The sequence below is a fragment of the Symphodus melops genome (assembly GCF_947650265.1).
Source record: "Symphodus melops genome assembly, chromosome: 13".
NCBI lineage: Eukaryota > Metazoa > Chordata > Actinopteri > Labriformes > Labridae > Symphodus > Symphodus melops.
In genome coordinates, this window is record NC_136703.1 from 13,668,686 (window position 1) to 13,683,849 (window position 15,164).

The window sequence follows — 15,164 nt, forward strand, 5'->3', positions numbered from 1 at the left end:
AACGACTGCCTTGCTGAATTGCATTGTTCGTTACCCATTTTCTTTACACTACAGAGCGCTGGTGCATTGGCTCATCCTCATATGCATCCAATTGGTGAGAGCGGAAGTGTCCCCAGTGTGCCTATTGGCCAGAGTGTTAGCATGTCCATAGGCCACAGTGGAGGAGGACCTGTTGGTCAGACATTTCTTCAGCCTGTTACCATGGTTCCACAGGTATCACCAAGTGTCCCACAACAGTACTACCAGGTGAAATGAGGGATCATACTATTGTGTACACCATTGAACATGATTGATAATCAATGTAAAGCTGTTCCCACCACTGTCATCGTTTGGATTCTCTTTCTTAAAATAACTTTTATTAATCACCTAATTATCCTCCTTAACCTTTGAGATTGAATATCTGTATGCTGTTCAGGGTTTCCCCCAGGAAAGTTTGAAGCAGAGATGAAAGATGCTGTAGCCTGCAAGCCTCTTTTATTAAATGAACTGTATTTTGGTGATGCAGCCCACCTCTGCTGTTAAACCCTGTGGGATACCCTGCTGTATAAAACTTCATGTGTTTAACTGATTTGCCAAAGCTTGTTCTTACCTAATTTTTCTACTGCTTTCTTCTCATTCTCTATCCAATCAACACCAATCATCTTTCCATCATTATCAACATGCAGTCACAAACATTCCCATCAGATGCATTTCAAACATCCACTCCCCACAGCTCGTTAGCCCCGTCACAGTCATACATACCCCCTGTTTCCCCACAAGTTGCTTTTAATGTCCTCACTACATCCATGTCAGTGGGAGATCCTGCTGGACTAGTAGGGTCCGTTGTGCCCCTCGCTCAGCAGACCCAACCCCCTGCCACGCCCATGCAGCTCACTGACATCATTCCCCAGGCAGCACCCCAGCAAACACAGCCTGTCATGATCCCTCAGCAGACTATTGTCCCACAACAACAGATAGGGATGGATCCTCATACCGCCACCCTTCAGCAACAACCACAACAGCAAATGGACGCCCAGGCCACACTGCTTGATCATCAACAAGTTAGGTCAAGTCAGCCAGCAACAGATCAACACAACACTTCAGCTCTCCAGAAACATCAGCATGAGCATCCGCAGCAGACCTACGTACAACAGCCGTTTCCTCAGCAGCAAGTTTTACCTACACAAGCAGGTATGGAGCAGCAAGCTTTACAGTTACCACAAACAGGGGAGCAACCACTGACTTACAAACAGCAACCAACAGGGGATACTTGTGAGCAGAACATAATTCAATCACAACAACTGCAACAACAGCTTCAACAACAGCAAACTCTGCAACAACAACAACAAACCTTAGTGCCGGAGCAGCATCAGACGTATGTCCAGCAACAGCTTGATCAGCAGCAACAAAAAGCATTGCTTCAGCAGCAGCAGACGACACTGCAGCAACATCAACTGGAACAGCAGCAAGCACTTCTACACAAGCAAATGATGGATCAACAACAGCAGCAGATGCTTATTAAACAGCAAGAGCAGCAGCATCAACAACAAGGTCTTGCGCAACAGCAGCAGTCACAACAACCCAACTTACAACATCAGTTAGAGCAGCACCAACAACACCTTCCTTTACAGCAACTGCAGCAGAACCAGATGTATCAACAAACTGGAATACCAAATGAACCAGAGAAGCAACAACTAAGTGGGCACCAGCAGCAACAAACTGTTCTGCAGCAGCAACCTCCGTTGAGTCAACAGCAACAGGAACAACTCCATCAGCAAGCCATACTTCGACACATAGAACAACAACAGCAACAAGCATTATTACATCAGCATTTGCAACAGCAAGCTATTTTACAAAAGCAGCAGCTACAACAGAAAGCTCAGCTACAGCAACAGCAACAAGAGCAGCAACAGGTGCAACTCAAGCAGCAGATAGAACAGCAGCAGCAAGCCCTTTTGCAGCAACAATTAGAACAACAGCATCAGCAGCAAGTCCTCTTACAACAACAACAAGCAGAGCGAATGCAGCAACAGGCTCTGATACAGCAACAGATTCAAGATCAGCAGCAACAAGCTGCAATTATGCAAAAAAATAACATTGAGAAGCAGATACAGGAGCAACCCACTGATAGACAGCGCACTTGTATCCCACAGCTAAATGCCACTCAGTATGCCTCTGCCACCATGCTCACGCAGCAGCAGGTGTTGGAGCACCAACAGCAAGCAGCGGCCATCCAGCAGCATCACTCTTCTGTTCTGGAAACTCAAATCCCAGTTGGACCTCAAGGTACTGAGGTGCTCCAGCACCAGACTCAAATTGTCTCACAAGCCCAGCTCCCCATGGCAACCCAGACTATGCAGATCCCTGACCAGATGTGTGCTGATGTTCAAGCTAAGGTCTTTACCCAGCAGGGACAGGGTGAGGCTCATCTCCAGGACCAGGGCAATTTTCCAGTCCAATTTACAACCCAGACCCATGTTCCAGCAGCTCAGGCTTCTATTGAGGCCAAAGTAACCCCTCCAGCAACAGTGATCCAGGGACAGACACAGGCTATCCACACCCAGCATGTTCCTTTACAGGCCAGTTATCAAGGACCTGTTGCTCCCACACAGAGCCAAGTAGCTCCTCAACCATCAGTCCAGACTCCGCCTCTACCCCCAACACTAAGGCAGGCCTCGGCACCACATGCTGTCCAGTCTCCAGCTACAATAACCTCTATTCAGACCAATCAAGAGACTCATGTTCATCAAAATGCTCAATTGACAGGGCCAATGCAGCTTAAGGGCCAACAACAAAATCAAGGCCAACAACCAATCCAGATGCATGCTCAGGTTCCCACTGCCATTTTAGCTTCTCAGTGCGTTCCTCAACTTACCCAACAAGCCGGGCCATCTGTACAACAGGATATAACTCATATCATGCAGCCACAGCAGCAACAGGAGCCAGTACTGCAGTATCAGAGGATGGTCCTCTCTTCTGGCCCAGCTGGAAGTGTTGGAACTACAACAGACGATCTCAGTTCTGTAATTGGCCCTGCAAACCGTATAGGCACTTCCCATCTTGTGCAGCAGACTGGACTCGCGTTTACTGCAGGTCAAACAACTCCACGTCCAGTCGTTCAGGCCCAACAGCAGCCTTCTTTGCCTCAGTGCAGTGGGCAATACCAGAGACCGCTGCAGAAGCTTTCTGAAGCACAGCAACCACTCGCTTCACCTCCTCCACATGCTCAGCTGCTGTCACAGCCCATACAAAGTCCAATCCAACCAACATGTTCTCCTAATCAGGCTGTAATATCCTCAGAGCAGAATCAGATGCCCCAACAGTGTTCACCTGCCTCAAATCTGCTGAATCCTCCGACTGCACCAAGAGTCCCTTATAATGTGGCTGTCACCACACATGCACAGACTCTGCCCCTCAGTAGTCATCTTACGGCAGGTGCCCTTGTGTCTCCACAACACCAAGCCAAGCAGATACTGCCAGCCCACACACACACACAAACAAGCAGTCAGGCCCAAACACACTCCGAAACACAGACACATTTTCAGATGCAGGCTCATTCTCACACTCAGACGCACACTGAGACACCCACTGCAGAACAGCCAGTTCCAGCCAATACTGTCTTTACAGGGCAACAGATGCCTCTCAGCCCTTCGCATAACTCATGTACCCGAACAACCCTACCATCCCTACCATCCCACTATCCTGCTGCTACCCCTGCGCCACAGCTGCCTTTATCTCCTCCAGCATCCAAGGCAACCTTACCAGGGCAGGCAGACTTTGTACCCACCTCCCCTCCACCTGTCACTACTCTACAAACGCTTGATTCTAATGCCCCCAAACTTCCCCAAGGCTTGCTGCAAGACTGTGACCTTTCCCTGCTGGGCATTGCTCAGGTACAAGAAGAATTAAAATTGCTGTATTAATTAAGAATTAGTCTTTTTACTTTGCTGACATATTGGCAGGATGATTGTGGAATTGCTTCTAATACTATGAAATCAACTGTGTGATTTTTTTTTAATGAAACTAACACGTTTTTTATTGTCAAACACAACTATATCTCTTCATAGTTTTGTGGTCTATTTTCATGTCACTCTACAGGATGGTCCATACCTGTCAAGTACAGAACATCATTCTTCTTTGGGGTACGTCTAATATCCTTAATGTCTAAAGTTTATAAGCTTTCTGCTTGTAAACAAGGAACACGAATTTAGATTTTAAAAGTCTTAATACAAAAGAAGCTCTGAAAAGGACAAAATGGCCAAAAAGAGCTTGTTTGAGCCTGATGAATGCCAGATGATGAATACAGGCAACTTGGAATTATAGAATTGGAACTGTGCTTTAAATGGTACAAACAGAATCAAAGCTTTGCCTCATTTGTGGACTGACTGGGGTCCAAGAGTCGGGAAAGTCGGACCCAAGCAAAGGATCGCAGACTTGAGCAATTAATTTTAGAATGAGTGAGTGGCAGGCATGGAAGGGTAGATAAGTAATCACAGAAACAAGTAACAAGAAATAGGCAGGAAGGATTGCAGGTCGGTCCAGTATTCTCAAAACAAAATTTAAAGAGTAAACATAAATCAAGACAAAGCAAAGCAAGGCGAAGTAATAATACACATTCGCTTTATTTACCGAACTGTTTCCATTGCTTGGTTTCCAGATTATCATTGTTACTAACAATCCTACCACCTTACCACCAACAGGTCTGTTCCTGCTAATGGAGAACAATCTCTTCAGATCTTGGCCAATGGGAAGATAGAGAAATTGAAGACTCAAAGAAGAGCTTCCTGTCAACGACCTGATAAAGTTGCACATCAGTTTCAACTGAGCATGCTTCAGGTGAAAGAAATGCCTGTAGATAGCTACTAATACTGCTTGACCTTTTAAAAACTTAAAGTCCTGTTGTCTGTCTTGCCCCTCAAGGTGTCCGGCAGTGGGGACAACATGGTGGAATGCCAGTTAGAGACGCATAGCAACAAGATGGTGACATTTAAATTTGACATCGAAGGGGATGCGCCTGAAGACATAGCAGATTACATGGTTGAATGCTTCGTATCACCTTAGCCTGCATTTCTTGCTAAAAAAAAAAATCATGTTTTGTCAATATGAATGTTGTTTTGTTGCTTTTCGTGTGTAGGTGGAGGAAGACTTTGTGCTTGACGTAGAGAGAGAGAAATTTGTGGAAGAGCTTCGAGCCATTGTCAAGAAAGCTCATGAACTCCTCCAAATGCATTCGCAGGTATGTTGATTTTTCCATCCCTCACCGTCTTTTCTAGCCTATTTCTGTTTTGGATAAATAATCATTCAGACCATTATTTGTTATTATCAACATTTTTATTGTATTTCTTTGTCAGACTGGATCAACTGACCAGCTGCATGTGAGCACTCCAACTAGCTCAACAAGTGAGTTACTAAAAACTCTCTGAAAAAGGGAAACTACAGAGTGAGGACATTCTGTATAGATAACTGAATTTGTAAAATGTGTGATTTTTAGTGGACACAGTCCCCCACTCCTCCCCAGTGGGACGCTGGCGCTTCTTCATCAACCAGACCATCAGACATAGAGACTCTCTGTCTGGCCAGGGAGCCACGACACCACCCACTTCAGAGACAAGGATACTTCAATCTCCGAGAACAGAGAAAGGTAATCCAAACAAAAGTCAAGATTACTGCTGTAGCTTATTAACATAACATTAACAACCGATCTGACTTGGCAACATAACAGAGACTAACAGCTCGTTCCTTTCTGCAGCTGTAGAAAGTGAAGGATCGCAGAGTCTGGAGTCCTTGACTGGGATGGCCTCTCCCCCTTGCACCACTCTTTCAGTCACCTCAGCTGCAGTCTCTACTGTCTCAGCCCCTGCTTCCATGGCCCCTCCAGTCACCGCTGCCCCTGCTCCTAACATTGCTTCCTCCGAAAGCATCTCTGCACCACCATCTACACTTGAAGCGTCAATGCCTGTCACTGCTTCAGGTGGTTTTGAACTGCCAGTTCTCACCTCAGCCTCTGCTGACAAAATTCCATGCGCTCCCTCATCCATAGCGATACCTGCTACTGTTAACCTCCCCACCTTTTCCACTGCTCCTGCTCTTGTATCTTCCACAACCAACACCATTCTGCAAGATACTTTCACTGCAACGGGTAACAACAATTGCTCCACTGTTGGCCAATGTACGGTGGATGCAGTGAATACTGCTCAAAGGCCATGTGTGCCTACACTGGACCAGTCTTCATCCTCTGTTAATCCTACTGCTGCTACAGTGACCTCCTCTGCGCTGAGTCAAAGTTGTTTGGAGCAACAGCAGACTCTCACCCAGGTAGCCAAACTGGCCCCACAACCACAGCAGCAATCACAACCACAAACACGGCTACAGCCCGCATTACAGCAATCTGTAGTGCAACAGCAACTGCAATTTGAGCAACAGGTACAGCAGATTCAAATGGCAACACCAGTGCAACAACAGCAGGGGTTCCAAGAACAACTTCAGGTGCAACAGGGACAATCACTGCAACAGCTGCTGCAGCAGTCAGAGCATCAGCAACTAATGCCGACACAAATGCCACTCCAACAACAGCTGACTGAGGTGCAGGTGCTGCCTCTGCCAGGTCATACAGAGTTCTTGCAGCAACAGCCTGTGCCTCTACAGCAATTTCTGCCACCAATGTCTCTACAGCAGGCTCAGCAACAGCTTCCTCAACAGCAACCACCTCAGTTTACACAGCTGCAACAGCATCCATTACAGCAGGTGCAACAGCAGGTCGTGGCACCACAAGCTGTTCTCGTGCCCCAACAGCAGGCCCAAATTGATCCCCATCAGCAGCAACAGTTAAGCCTACAACAGACGATACATTTACAGCAACAGCAAATGGTTCAGCAGCAATTACAGCAGCAACAGCCACAGATTACAAGCGCTACAGTGGCTTTACCATCAGAGCAAGTCCAAATGCTGCCAATGTCAGTTGGTCAACAGCCTCTTCAACAGGCCCAGCTTAATATTAGCCCGTTACCACAACAGCACATTCAACAACAAGCCCCAATCCCTGCTGAGCCGGCCCAACAACACATCCAGACCCAGAATCAAGTGCAAAGCTTTGAGCAGCAGCAAGAAGTGGTTAAAGCCTCTGACACGCCTCAGAAACAGCAGCAGTTTACGATGCAAAAGCAGTCGTCTTTACAGATGTCCGAGTCGGAAGTGTCCACAGGAGAGACAAGTGTCACTGAAGACACGTGCAGCTACTCTGCTGCTTTTCACCCTTCTTCTGACTCTTCTTTGCCGCCTCTCCATCTGGTCACCAGTGACGCCCCATTACCGTCTCTCTCCCACACAATGACACCCTCCCCTGCCCAGCCTTCGTCTGTGGCTGAGTCAGACAGCGAAGGACCCCCCAAAATTGAATTTGTAGACAACCGCATAAAAACTCTGGATGAAAAGCTAAGGAACTTGTTGTATCAGGAGTACAGCAGCGGGGGAGCACAGGCAGGGGGAGCTGCCTCAGGGCCGACATCAGCTGCCTCCACATCAGCAGGAGGAGACGAGGCAACTGAGCCACATTCCACTCACCACGTGTCTTTTCCCCCACCTGCCTCCTCCTCCTCAGATACCTCCCCTCACTCCTCATCCTCCTCTACATCCTCCACCACTTCCCGTTCTTCCTCCAGCTCCCCTGACCCAGAGATGGATGGGGGAGGAGAGAAGGCTTCCTCGGTAGTGCCCAACTTAACGGAGCTGGGTCCCGTCGAGCAGCAGCCTGGCCCCTCTGTCCCCTCCACCTCTGCAACGTCCACCCCTCCTACCTCCCTAATGCCTCCAAACCGGGAGGACTCTACTGGGCCACAACGCCCGCCCGTACCAGGAGAACCAACCATTCTTGTGAGTAAATACAACAGATGATTCAAAATGCATTCTCTACTTCCTTGTATTGGTTCTTTTTTTTGTCAGTCTGTGCTAGTTTTAAATGTTAATGTTTGAGTGCCTCTCAGTGTTTGAACATCTAAACTCCATGCAGCCACTCTTAATATTCTTAACTGTTCTAGGCTGTACCCCCACACTCTGACACCAGTACCACCGGAGACGCATCGTGGCCCCACAATCAGCACCCGATACCCCTCCAGCATGGACAGCAGAAGCACAATGCAGGAGGTGGATATTTTGGCCTAAACCTGACATGTCCTAGTATCAGAAATCCTGTTAGCAAGAAATCCTGGACTCGCAAATTCAAAAACTGGGCGTGCAAACTGCGCAACTCCGCCAGCTTGTTCAAGAAGCCCAGAGTCCAAGAAGGTAGCGTCCTTTTAGGGAGCGGGCGAGCACGCAAGAGAGAGAGCGAAAGAGAGAGAGAATGGGATGTTGGGGCATGGACCTAAATCTAATACCTAGTACTAGTTTTAACATAGTGAAATAACCTTCCTAACCACCAGGGATTAAAACCTGTTAATGTTAAAAAAGGTTCGTGTTTACAGCTAATCAATCATGTTATGTATTTAGTAATGTGACTCCATTTAATGTCAGTGTTGACATCACTCGTACATTATTCTTTTTGCCTTTCTCTTGTACATTTCTTTTGGATTTATTTAATTTTCTTGGCAATCTTTCTTTTTGCATGGGGTACTCAGCGCAAGTACAGTGAACATTAGGGTGGAAGCTTGGCACAGTGTAGGAAGAGGTTGGCATCAGAAATCTGATGCCCATCCCAGTGCAGATGAGTAAAAACCCAGCTGTGCTTCTGTCCAGGACATATTCCTTCATTTATCACCCCTCCCTCCCCATTTTTCCCTCAAGTCTGCAAGCACTGCCAGCCGCAACCATCTCATCTCCTCACCCCCACCTGCTGGCCGAGTATAGACAGCAAAGCTCCGCGCACGTCAACTCATAACACAGATAGATGCTAAGTTGCTGAACTCATATTATGTGTTGGAATACATACAGGCTTCCTGTTTCAGCTCAAACAGTATAGCATTGCTTCGTGAGACACCACTATATGCGGTTGCAGCAGATGCATTTAGGAAGATTACTTTTTCTTACACGTTGGTTTACAAAATATCCAGACTGAGGACAAAGTACCAATTTTCAGTGTATAATTTGAGCTTTATTTACAGTCAGGTTTTGTTCAAGGGTAGGCATGCCACCTTGCATCTGTTTGATTTAGCAGAAGCAGACCCTTTTTTTTTTTTTTTTTTTTGAAACATCCACATGCTTGAGCATGTAATTTGTGTTCTTCATGAATGACTAATAATGGATCATTACCTGTAAGTTGAACGAGGCTGCGTGTTTATGTGTTGTTTTATACAATACAACGATTATCCATGTACACACTTTGCTAATGTAGTATTCCCATATATATCAAACACTTTCATCAATACCACTGTGGATCTGAGCCCAGATTCTCAGATGGGTTATTGAGCTTTGTTGTCTGGTATATGAGTGGGAATATGGTGAGTCAGTGAGAATGAGAGAGTGGATGTGTGGGTGGGTGGGGGTACACTATTGTTAACATTGAACTGCCATCTCACAATATGTTGTTTCTTTTTTAATTTGATGACCTGTTTGTGTTGTTTACCACCCTTCCCCACACGCCCATGACATGATTCTTTTAAGCATGCATTTTGACACCTGTAATAATCGACATTTATTCTTCAGTTTATTGTTGTCATGTAGAAAAATGACTGCCACAAAACTCAGCACGTTTAAACATGTACATAAACCCTGCACGCAAGCCATGTAAGTCCCAATATTGATGATGTGTGACATTGGTGGATGGTTTTTTTTTAACACCTGCCTTTGTGTTCCTGCCCCTTGTCTGTCTGTGTGCATATATGTGTATCTCTGTCATGTTGGTATTTCTGTCTGTTCACTACGTCATTTATGTGTTACCATACCTACGTCTATGTGTTCTTGTCTCTCTTCTTTGTCTTCCGTTTTTGTTATTCATCCCCATCTCTTTATTAGACGGACGCTCCAGCAGTCAGGCACTAGGAGAGGAGAAAGAGGCACAACCCTTTAATCCACCTCAGTCACATAGAGGAAGGTTTCAGGTCAGGATAAGAGTCATTATTCCTATTTGCCACTACTTTTTCCAAACCTTCATTGCAGTCTGGACAAGCAGCTAATCTGTCATACCTCGTCTGTCATCAGGTGACTCCTGTGCCCCAGTCCTGTCCTACGAAGGATGCTCCTACGGGCCATTGTAGCACCCACAGGAAAGTGGGACGCTTCTCTGTCACCCAGGCTGAGACTAAGAAAGAGGACAGGCAGACTGAAAGCTCTCCAGTGTCTACTCACGTGGAGAGAGAGAGGAGGAGATCTCGGGCTAAGGAGGGCGAGAGAGAAGAAAGTAAGAGAACGCCAGCAATGTCTCACCTGCCTCGAGGTCATGGGCACAGCCACTCACCCCTTGGCAGCAGTGATGAAGAGAGTGAGTTGGAGGATGAAGACCTGAGGAAAGAACTACACAAGCTCAGAGAGAAGTATGTTGGCGAGAGGAACGATTTCACTCCTGTGTTTTCACATTAACATGATGTTTGATCTTTCCAGGTCTTGTACTTCTCTCTCTCGTACTTTCATTTTCTGTCCAGGATTTTAACCAACTACTTTTTCCCCTTATAGGCACATCAAAGAAGTGGTTTTTCTCCAGGCTCAGCAGAACAGGGAACTGCAGGAGCTGTACAGACAGCTTCGTTCTCTCAAAGACCAAAGGCAGAGTCTGCCTGCGTCCTTGTCCCGAACCCCCCCTCTTCCTGCAGCGCCTCCTGTCCTCTCTCCTCGTAGGCCCAGGCCGGCCAAAGTCAAGCTCCGGACCCGTCCTCACTCTCACATGGATAACAATGGAGTTTCACACTCTGGTAGACTTTTAATCGATCCCTTTTCTCATTCGTATCCCCCTGTTTCCTCTCTGTATAACTGCTTGTGTAGTTTCATGTTTCATTTATCTAGGGATTCAATTTAACCTGTTTTTGTTTCACAGATAACAGCCCTTTAAAAAAAGGCACATTCACTGATGAACTGCACAAACTTGTTGATAATTGGGCAAAGGAGACAGTGGGACCTTCCCCACCCAAGCCTTCACTCAATCAAATTAAGCAGATTCGGCAAGTGCAGGAGTTGGGAGGCTGGAGTCAGTCAACCGAGGTAGGACTACACACGGAAGTCTACTTTTGATACCAATCCAGAAAAAAACTGAGACATCAGCTTCAACTTTGTGATCAGCCTGAAAGACATAAGATCTGCAGCAGCCATCAAGACACAACAGATGAGAGATACAAACGTACAGAAATTTCACAGCTGATTTAAAAAAAAAAAAAAAAAGGAACTTCAGCTACACTGAGCCAGAGGCGGAAACAGTTCAGACACAACACAAAAATACACAAAGTCAAATGAAGTGGCATGCACTGGGTCAAATTAGTTACAAAGACTAATCAAATAGATACGATTAGAATACATAATCAATGAATAATCAGGGTATAGCATCTAAATTGACCCCTCCCCCCATGTAGACACTGTAAGACAACCAAATCCCGAGTAAATATGTGAAAACACTTTGTACGAACAGGGCTCACACACGTTCATTGAGACCTCTGCTGGAATGCTTTAGTAACAACATCAGTGTTGGGTTCAAAACGTTCAAACAGCGAGCTGTTTCCTCTAAGAAGTTGTTCAAATGGTATTTCCTCTGTACTCATTTCTGTATTTTATTTAGGTGACTTCACAAAGTTGGTTTCCTGTGGCACCACTGAACCCCAATGTCCCCTCGACCCCTGCCAGCTTGCCTGTGGTAGCTCCTTCTCATTACACAGGTGGAGGGAGCCTGTCCAACCTGCAGTCTACGGGACCACCACAACAAACACCCATTGCTCAAGGGCTACCGGTGCAGCAAAGTTTACACCTCCATCAGTCCCTCCCCCTCCAGCAGATGACTTATCAGCAGACCCCACTTCGCCAGCAGATACAGCAGCCTCAGATTGAGAGTTCCCTACAGACTCAGTCACAACCACAGACTCATCCTGGCACCCAGCTGCCCTGCACGCCACCTCAAACCCAACCACGGCTGCCTTCCCAAATGCCCTCATCTCCCGTGTCCACATCTGCGTCCCTCCTGCCTGGCAGTGGCACCACAGCAACTACAGATAGCACTGCTACTGCTGCTACTGCTGCTGCTGGGGGGACTTTTAGCTCCTGTTCCTCATCCTCTTCCTCCTCGTGCTCAACTGCTGCTCTACCTTCCAGTGCCAAAATTCACCCAGCAACCCCAACCTCTACTCTTCCTCTGGGACAGAAATGAAACCAAGGCAACGTATGAAGGTGTAAAAGATGGAAATACAAAGTGGATCAGGACGTAAAGCAGATCCATGTGGAGTGTTTATCGTGTATGAATGGCAGAACTGTGATTGAATGAATATGTGTTTTCCAGATCTTCTGGATGAGGTGGGGCGTGAATGTAAGAGAAGATAGTTTCTTGTATGTAAAGAAAAGAGAGTAAAAAATGAAACACAGCAGATGGGGTTGTTGAATCATGAGATGTTTGGGTGATGAGATGTATAAATTCTTAAATGTATGACAGTGTGCATTGGTGAGTGTGGATGAGTGTTTGTGGATTATCTGAGTACATATCCCTTTATGTCCTTTTACACAAGTTAATGTTCTCAGTTTTGTTTTCAGGCAAACTCAGTTGGACCTGATGGAAGCACAGACAACAAACGACAAAATATTTGATGTTTTACTGATCATTTTTACGAGTGCTGAAAGTAAAAGGACTATCAATTTATAAAAGTGCAATTAGTAGTGATCATCTAAACTGATCAGCATATATTGTATGGATTTGTCTGTAAGGCACACGATATTTGAAAGAAGCACATGGAGAAAACATAGATGCAGTAAGGATCCTCTCATGATCTGTGCAGGATCTTCTCAAAGTGAAGGCCTACAGCACAAGATGTTTGGGCTAAAAAAAATTGATAACAGCAGTCACACTGTCGGGCATGGTTAAGTTATCAAGCTACCGTCATTACCAGAATGCGACCAAGCCCAGATAAGCACCATGTGCTTCATTTGTTATATTTTTAACGTTGTAACATAGAAACTGTCCAGAGTGCTACATCCATTCAGATCAATCACCATGACGGCATATGTCATCTACTCTTTGTGGGTACTCTGCACAATACTGCATGACCTTGTGACTAAATTGAATTGACTGTGTATTTGTGAATCTGACATGATTCATCAGTCATTAGTAAATATGCTTTCGGAATTATAGGTTTTCAAAACAACTGGGGATGTCATGCTGCACACAAATATGAAAAGGACAAAAACTGCCAATTATTACTTTAAACTGGGATGACCTCACGGGTTAACCCACGTTGCCTTTAAAAAACTGAAATTATGTGGGTGTGTGTTTATATACTTTTTTTCTTCTGTGTGACAAAGCTGTGACAGTCCAATTGTGTATTGCATAATAATTTGCACCTCTTTCTTTCATTCAAAGCAGCCTCTCTGATGTCAATGTACCCAACTGAAAATATTTATTTTGCCCGCATGTGTTGGACTTGTAGAGAAGCTAAACAGGTGAGAGGATAGACATACTAATGCTAACAGTTTGATATCCAACATGGTTGGACAATCCTTAAATGCCTGTTTACCAACTGCTTAGCAACATTTTAAAATCCTAGTGACATTATTTGAGGTTTTTAGTCTTCAAACACAAGCTGTCAGTGTGTATGCATCTGTCAGATTCTGAACTGTGGGCCAGAACGGATTGTTGCGCACTCCAAAAGTTCAGTCAAGTCAACAATATTCTTTTGCTTTTTCCTTAACTCAATTTTTACACAGTAATATATCAACAGTTGATATATTACAGTACATTTGATTTCAGTTCTCATTCAACTCTTTCGAGTAGGATGGTCAGGCGTGAATACACTTTTTGGCATATTAACTAGCATGTAGTCAAAGCAGCATTTCTGTTTTCTTATAGAGAGATTGTGTGCCACTGAAAACAGGACGTTGTACTAGTTGTTAAGAACTGCTAATGTGAGTTTTAAAAAACCCATTAAAAAAATAAACTAAGGGTTTATGCTTAAGGTCATGGTTGTTAAGAAACTGCAATTGCATAATCTAGGATATAACATATTTTTTCTGTATTTGTTGCTTTTCAACAAAATCCACATTGTCCCTGAGTTGTAGTTCACAAATAGTGAATGTGAGAGTCTGTGCTGTCATGTCTGAAACTAACATGTTGACCGCAAGTTACAGCTTAATGATCATGATTCATGATGTGAAGCTGGCTTTGTCCTTGAAGTGTTACCAAAATGTTATCTAAAAGAAAAAGATTATTTTTGTATTTTGAAATGGGGTTGTACAAATTGTAAAATTGTGTTATCATTTTAAATCAGAGGTTGTTTGAAACTAGAAACACTGGTTTTCATTCCTGTTTACATGGGACTCCCCTTCCTTGATGTACCTCTTTGGGTCTTAAGAGGCCAGTGTCATTTAGGATTTGTTTAAATATTTTTGTGTCATTTCAGACATCTTGCGTCAGTTCTGAACCATAAGAGCTCTGCAGATATATAATACAGTAACATAAACCTTACTGTAGGGCTGCAGGTCAGATTAAATCGATGTAAAAATCAGTGCAACAAAAAGCTGGGGAGTCCAAAAATGACATCAATGACAACCAATGATAAAATGACATTTTTGGTAGAGACACCTCGAGAAATAAACTATGTTGCTGGTGATTTAACCTCTGTAAATTGTAACTAATTCAACTGTTGATTTTATTTATGTTTTGTAACTAATCTAAATAAATGATGTCAAACATCATGGCGAGTATTATTTACTATTAGTATTTTAGTTTAGCAAGCTGGGTACCAAAATGACTTACTTTGAAGGTTTGGGGTGGCATAAGACTTGATCACAACATGCGTGTATCTCTTTAATTCAGGTTTCTATAAATCAAGTTTACTATCATCTATATTTTCTCAAACATTACATACTATCTGGATTTAAAAGATTTCCCTCCCAAGACTATACATTTAAGGCAAACGGGATTTGTGTCACTGTATTTACAAAGACCTCAGAGGACGAATATCAACTGAACCGGGAATAAAACAATTTAAACTAGATTATAATACATAAGTAAAGTAAAAAGTATGTTTTCAAAAATACATAGCCTTTATTAAATAAATGTGTTAATGTATGTA

General features: G+C 44.5%; 1 protein-coding gene across 3 annotated transcripts in view; it reads left to right on the forward strand.

Annotated features, from left to right (window-relative positions):
• wnk3 (WNK lysine deficient protein kinase 3) overlaps window positions 1-14,784 on the forward strand; it is a 34,826-nt gene extending 20,042 nt beyond the window's left edge. Inside the window, exons 10-24 of one of the 3 annotated variants that reach the window (XM_079359628.1) lie at window positions 55-246; window positions 666-3,872; window positions 4,078-4,121; window positions 4,680-4,815; window positions 4,900-5,016; window positions 5,114-5,215; window positions 5,331-5,379; window positions 5,471-5,620; window positions 5,729-7,848; window positions 8,013-8,259; window positions 9,925-10,010; window positions 10,111-10,442; window positions 10,582-10,817; window positions 10,940-11,103; window positions 11,672-14,784. In XM_079359628.1, the coding sequence (XP_079215754.1) occupies window positions 55-246; window positions 666-3,872; window positions 4,078-4,121; window positions 4,680-4,815; window positions 4,900-5,016; window positions 5,114-5,215; window positions 5,331-5,379; window positions 5,471-5,620; window positions 5,729-7,848; window positions 8,013-8,259; window positions 9,925-10,010; window positions 10,111-10,442; window positions 10,582-10,817; window positions 10,940-11,103; window positions 11,672-12,253 (7,764 nt within the window). In that variant the 3' untranslated portion in view covers window positions 12,254-14,784. The remainder of the gene's footprint in view (window positions 1-54; window positions 247-665; window positions 3,873-4,077; window positions 4,122-4,679; window positions 4,816-4,899; window positions 5,017-5,113; window positions 5,216-5,330; window positions 5,380-5,470; window positions 5,621-5,728; window positions 7,849-8,012; window positions 8,260-9,924; window positions 10,011-10,110; window positions 10,443-10,581; window positions 10,818-10,939; window positions 11,104-11,671) is intronic. The other 2 variants (XM_079359629.1, XM_079359630.1) reach the window with 2 other exon arrangements.
• Window positions 14,785-15,164: the final 380 nt, after the last annotated feature.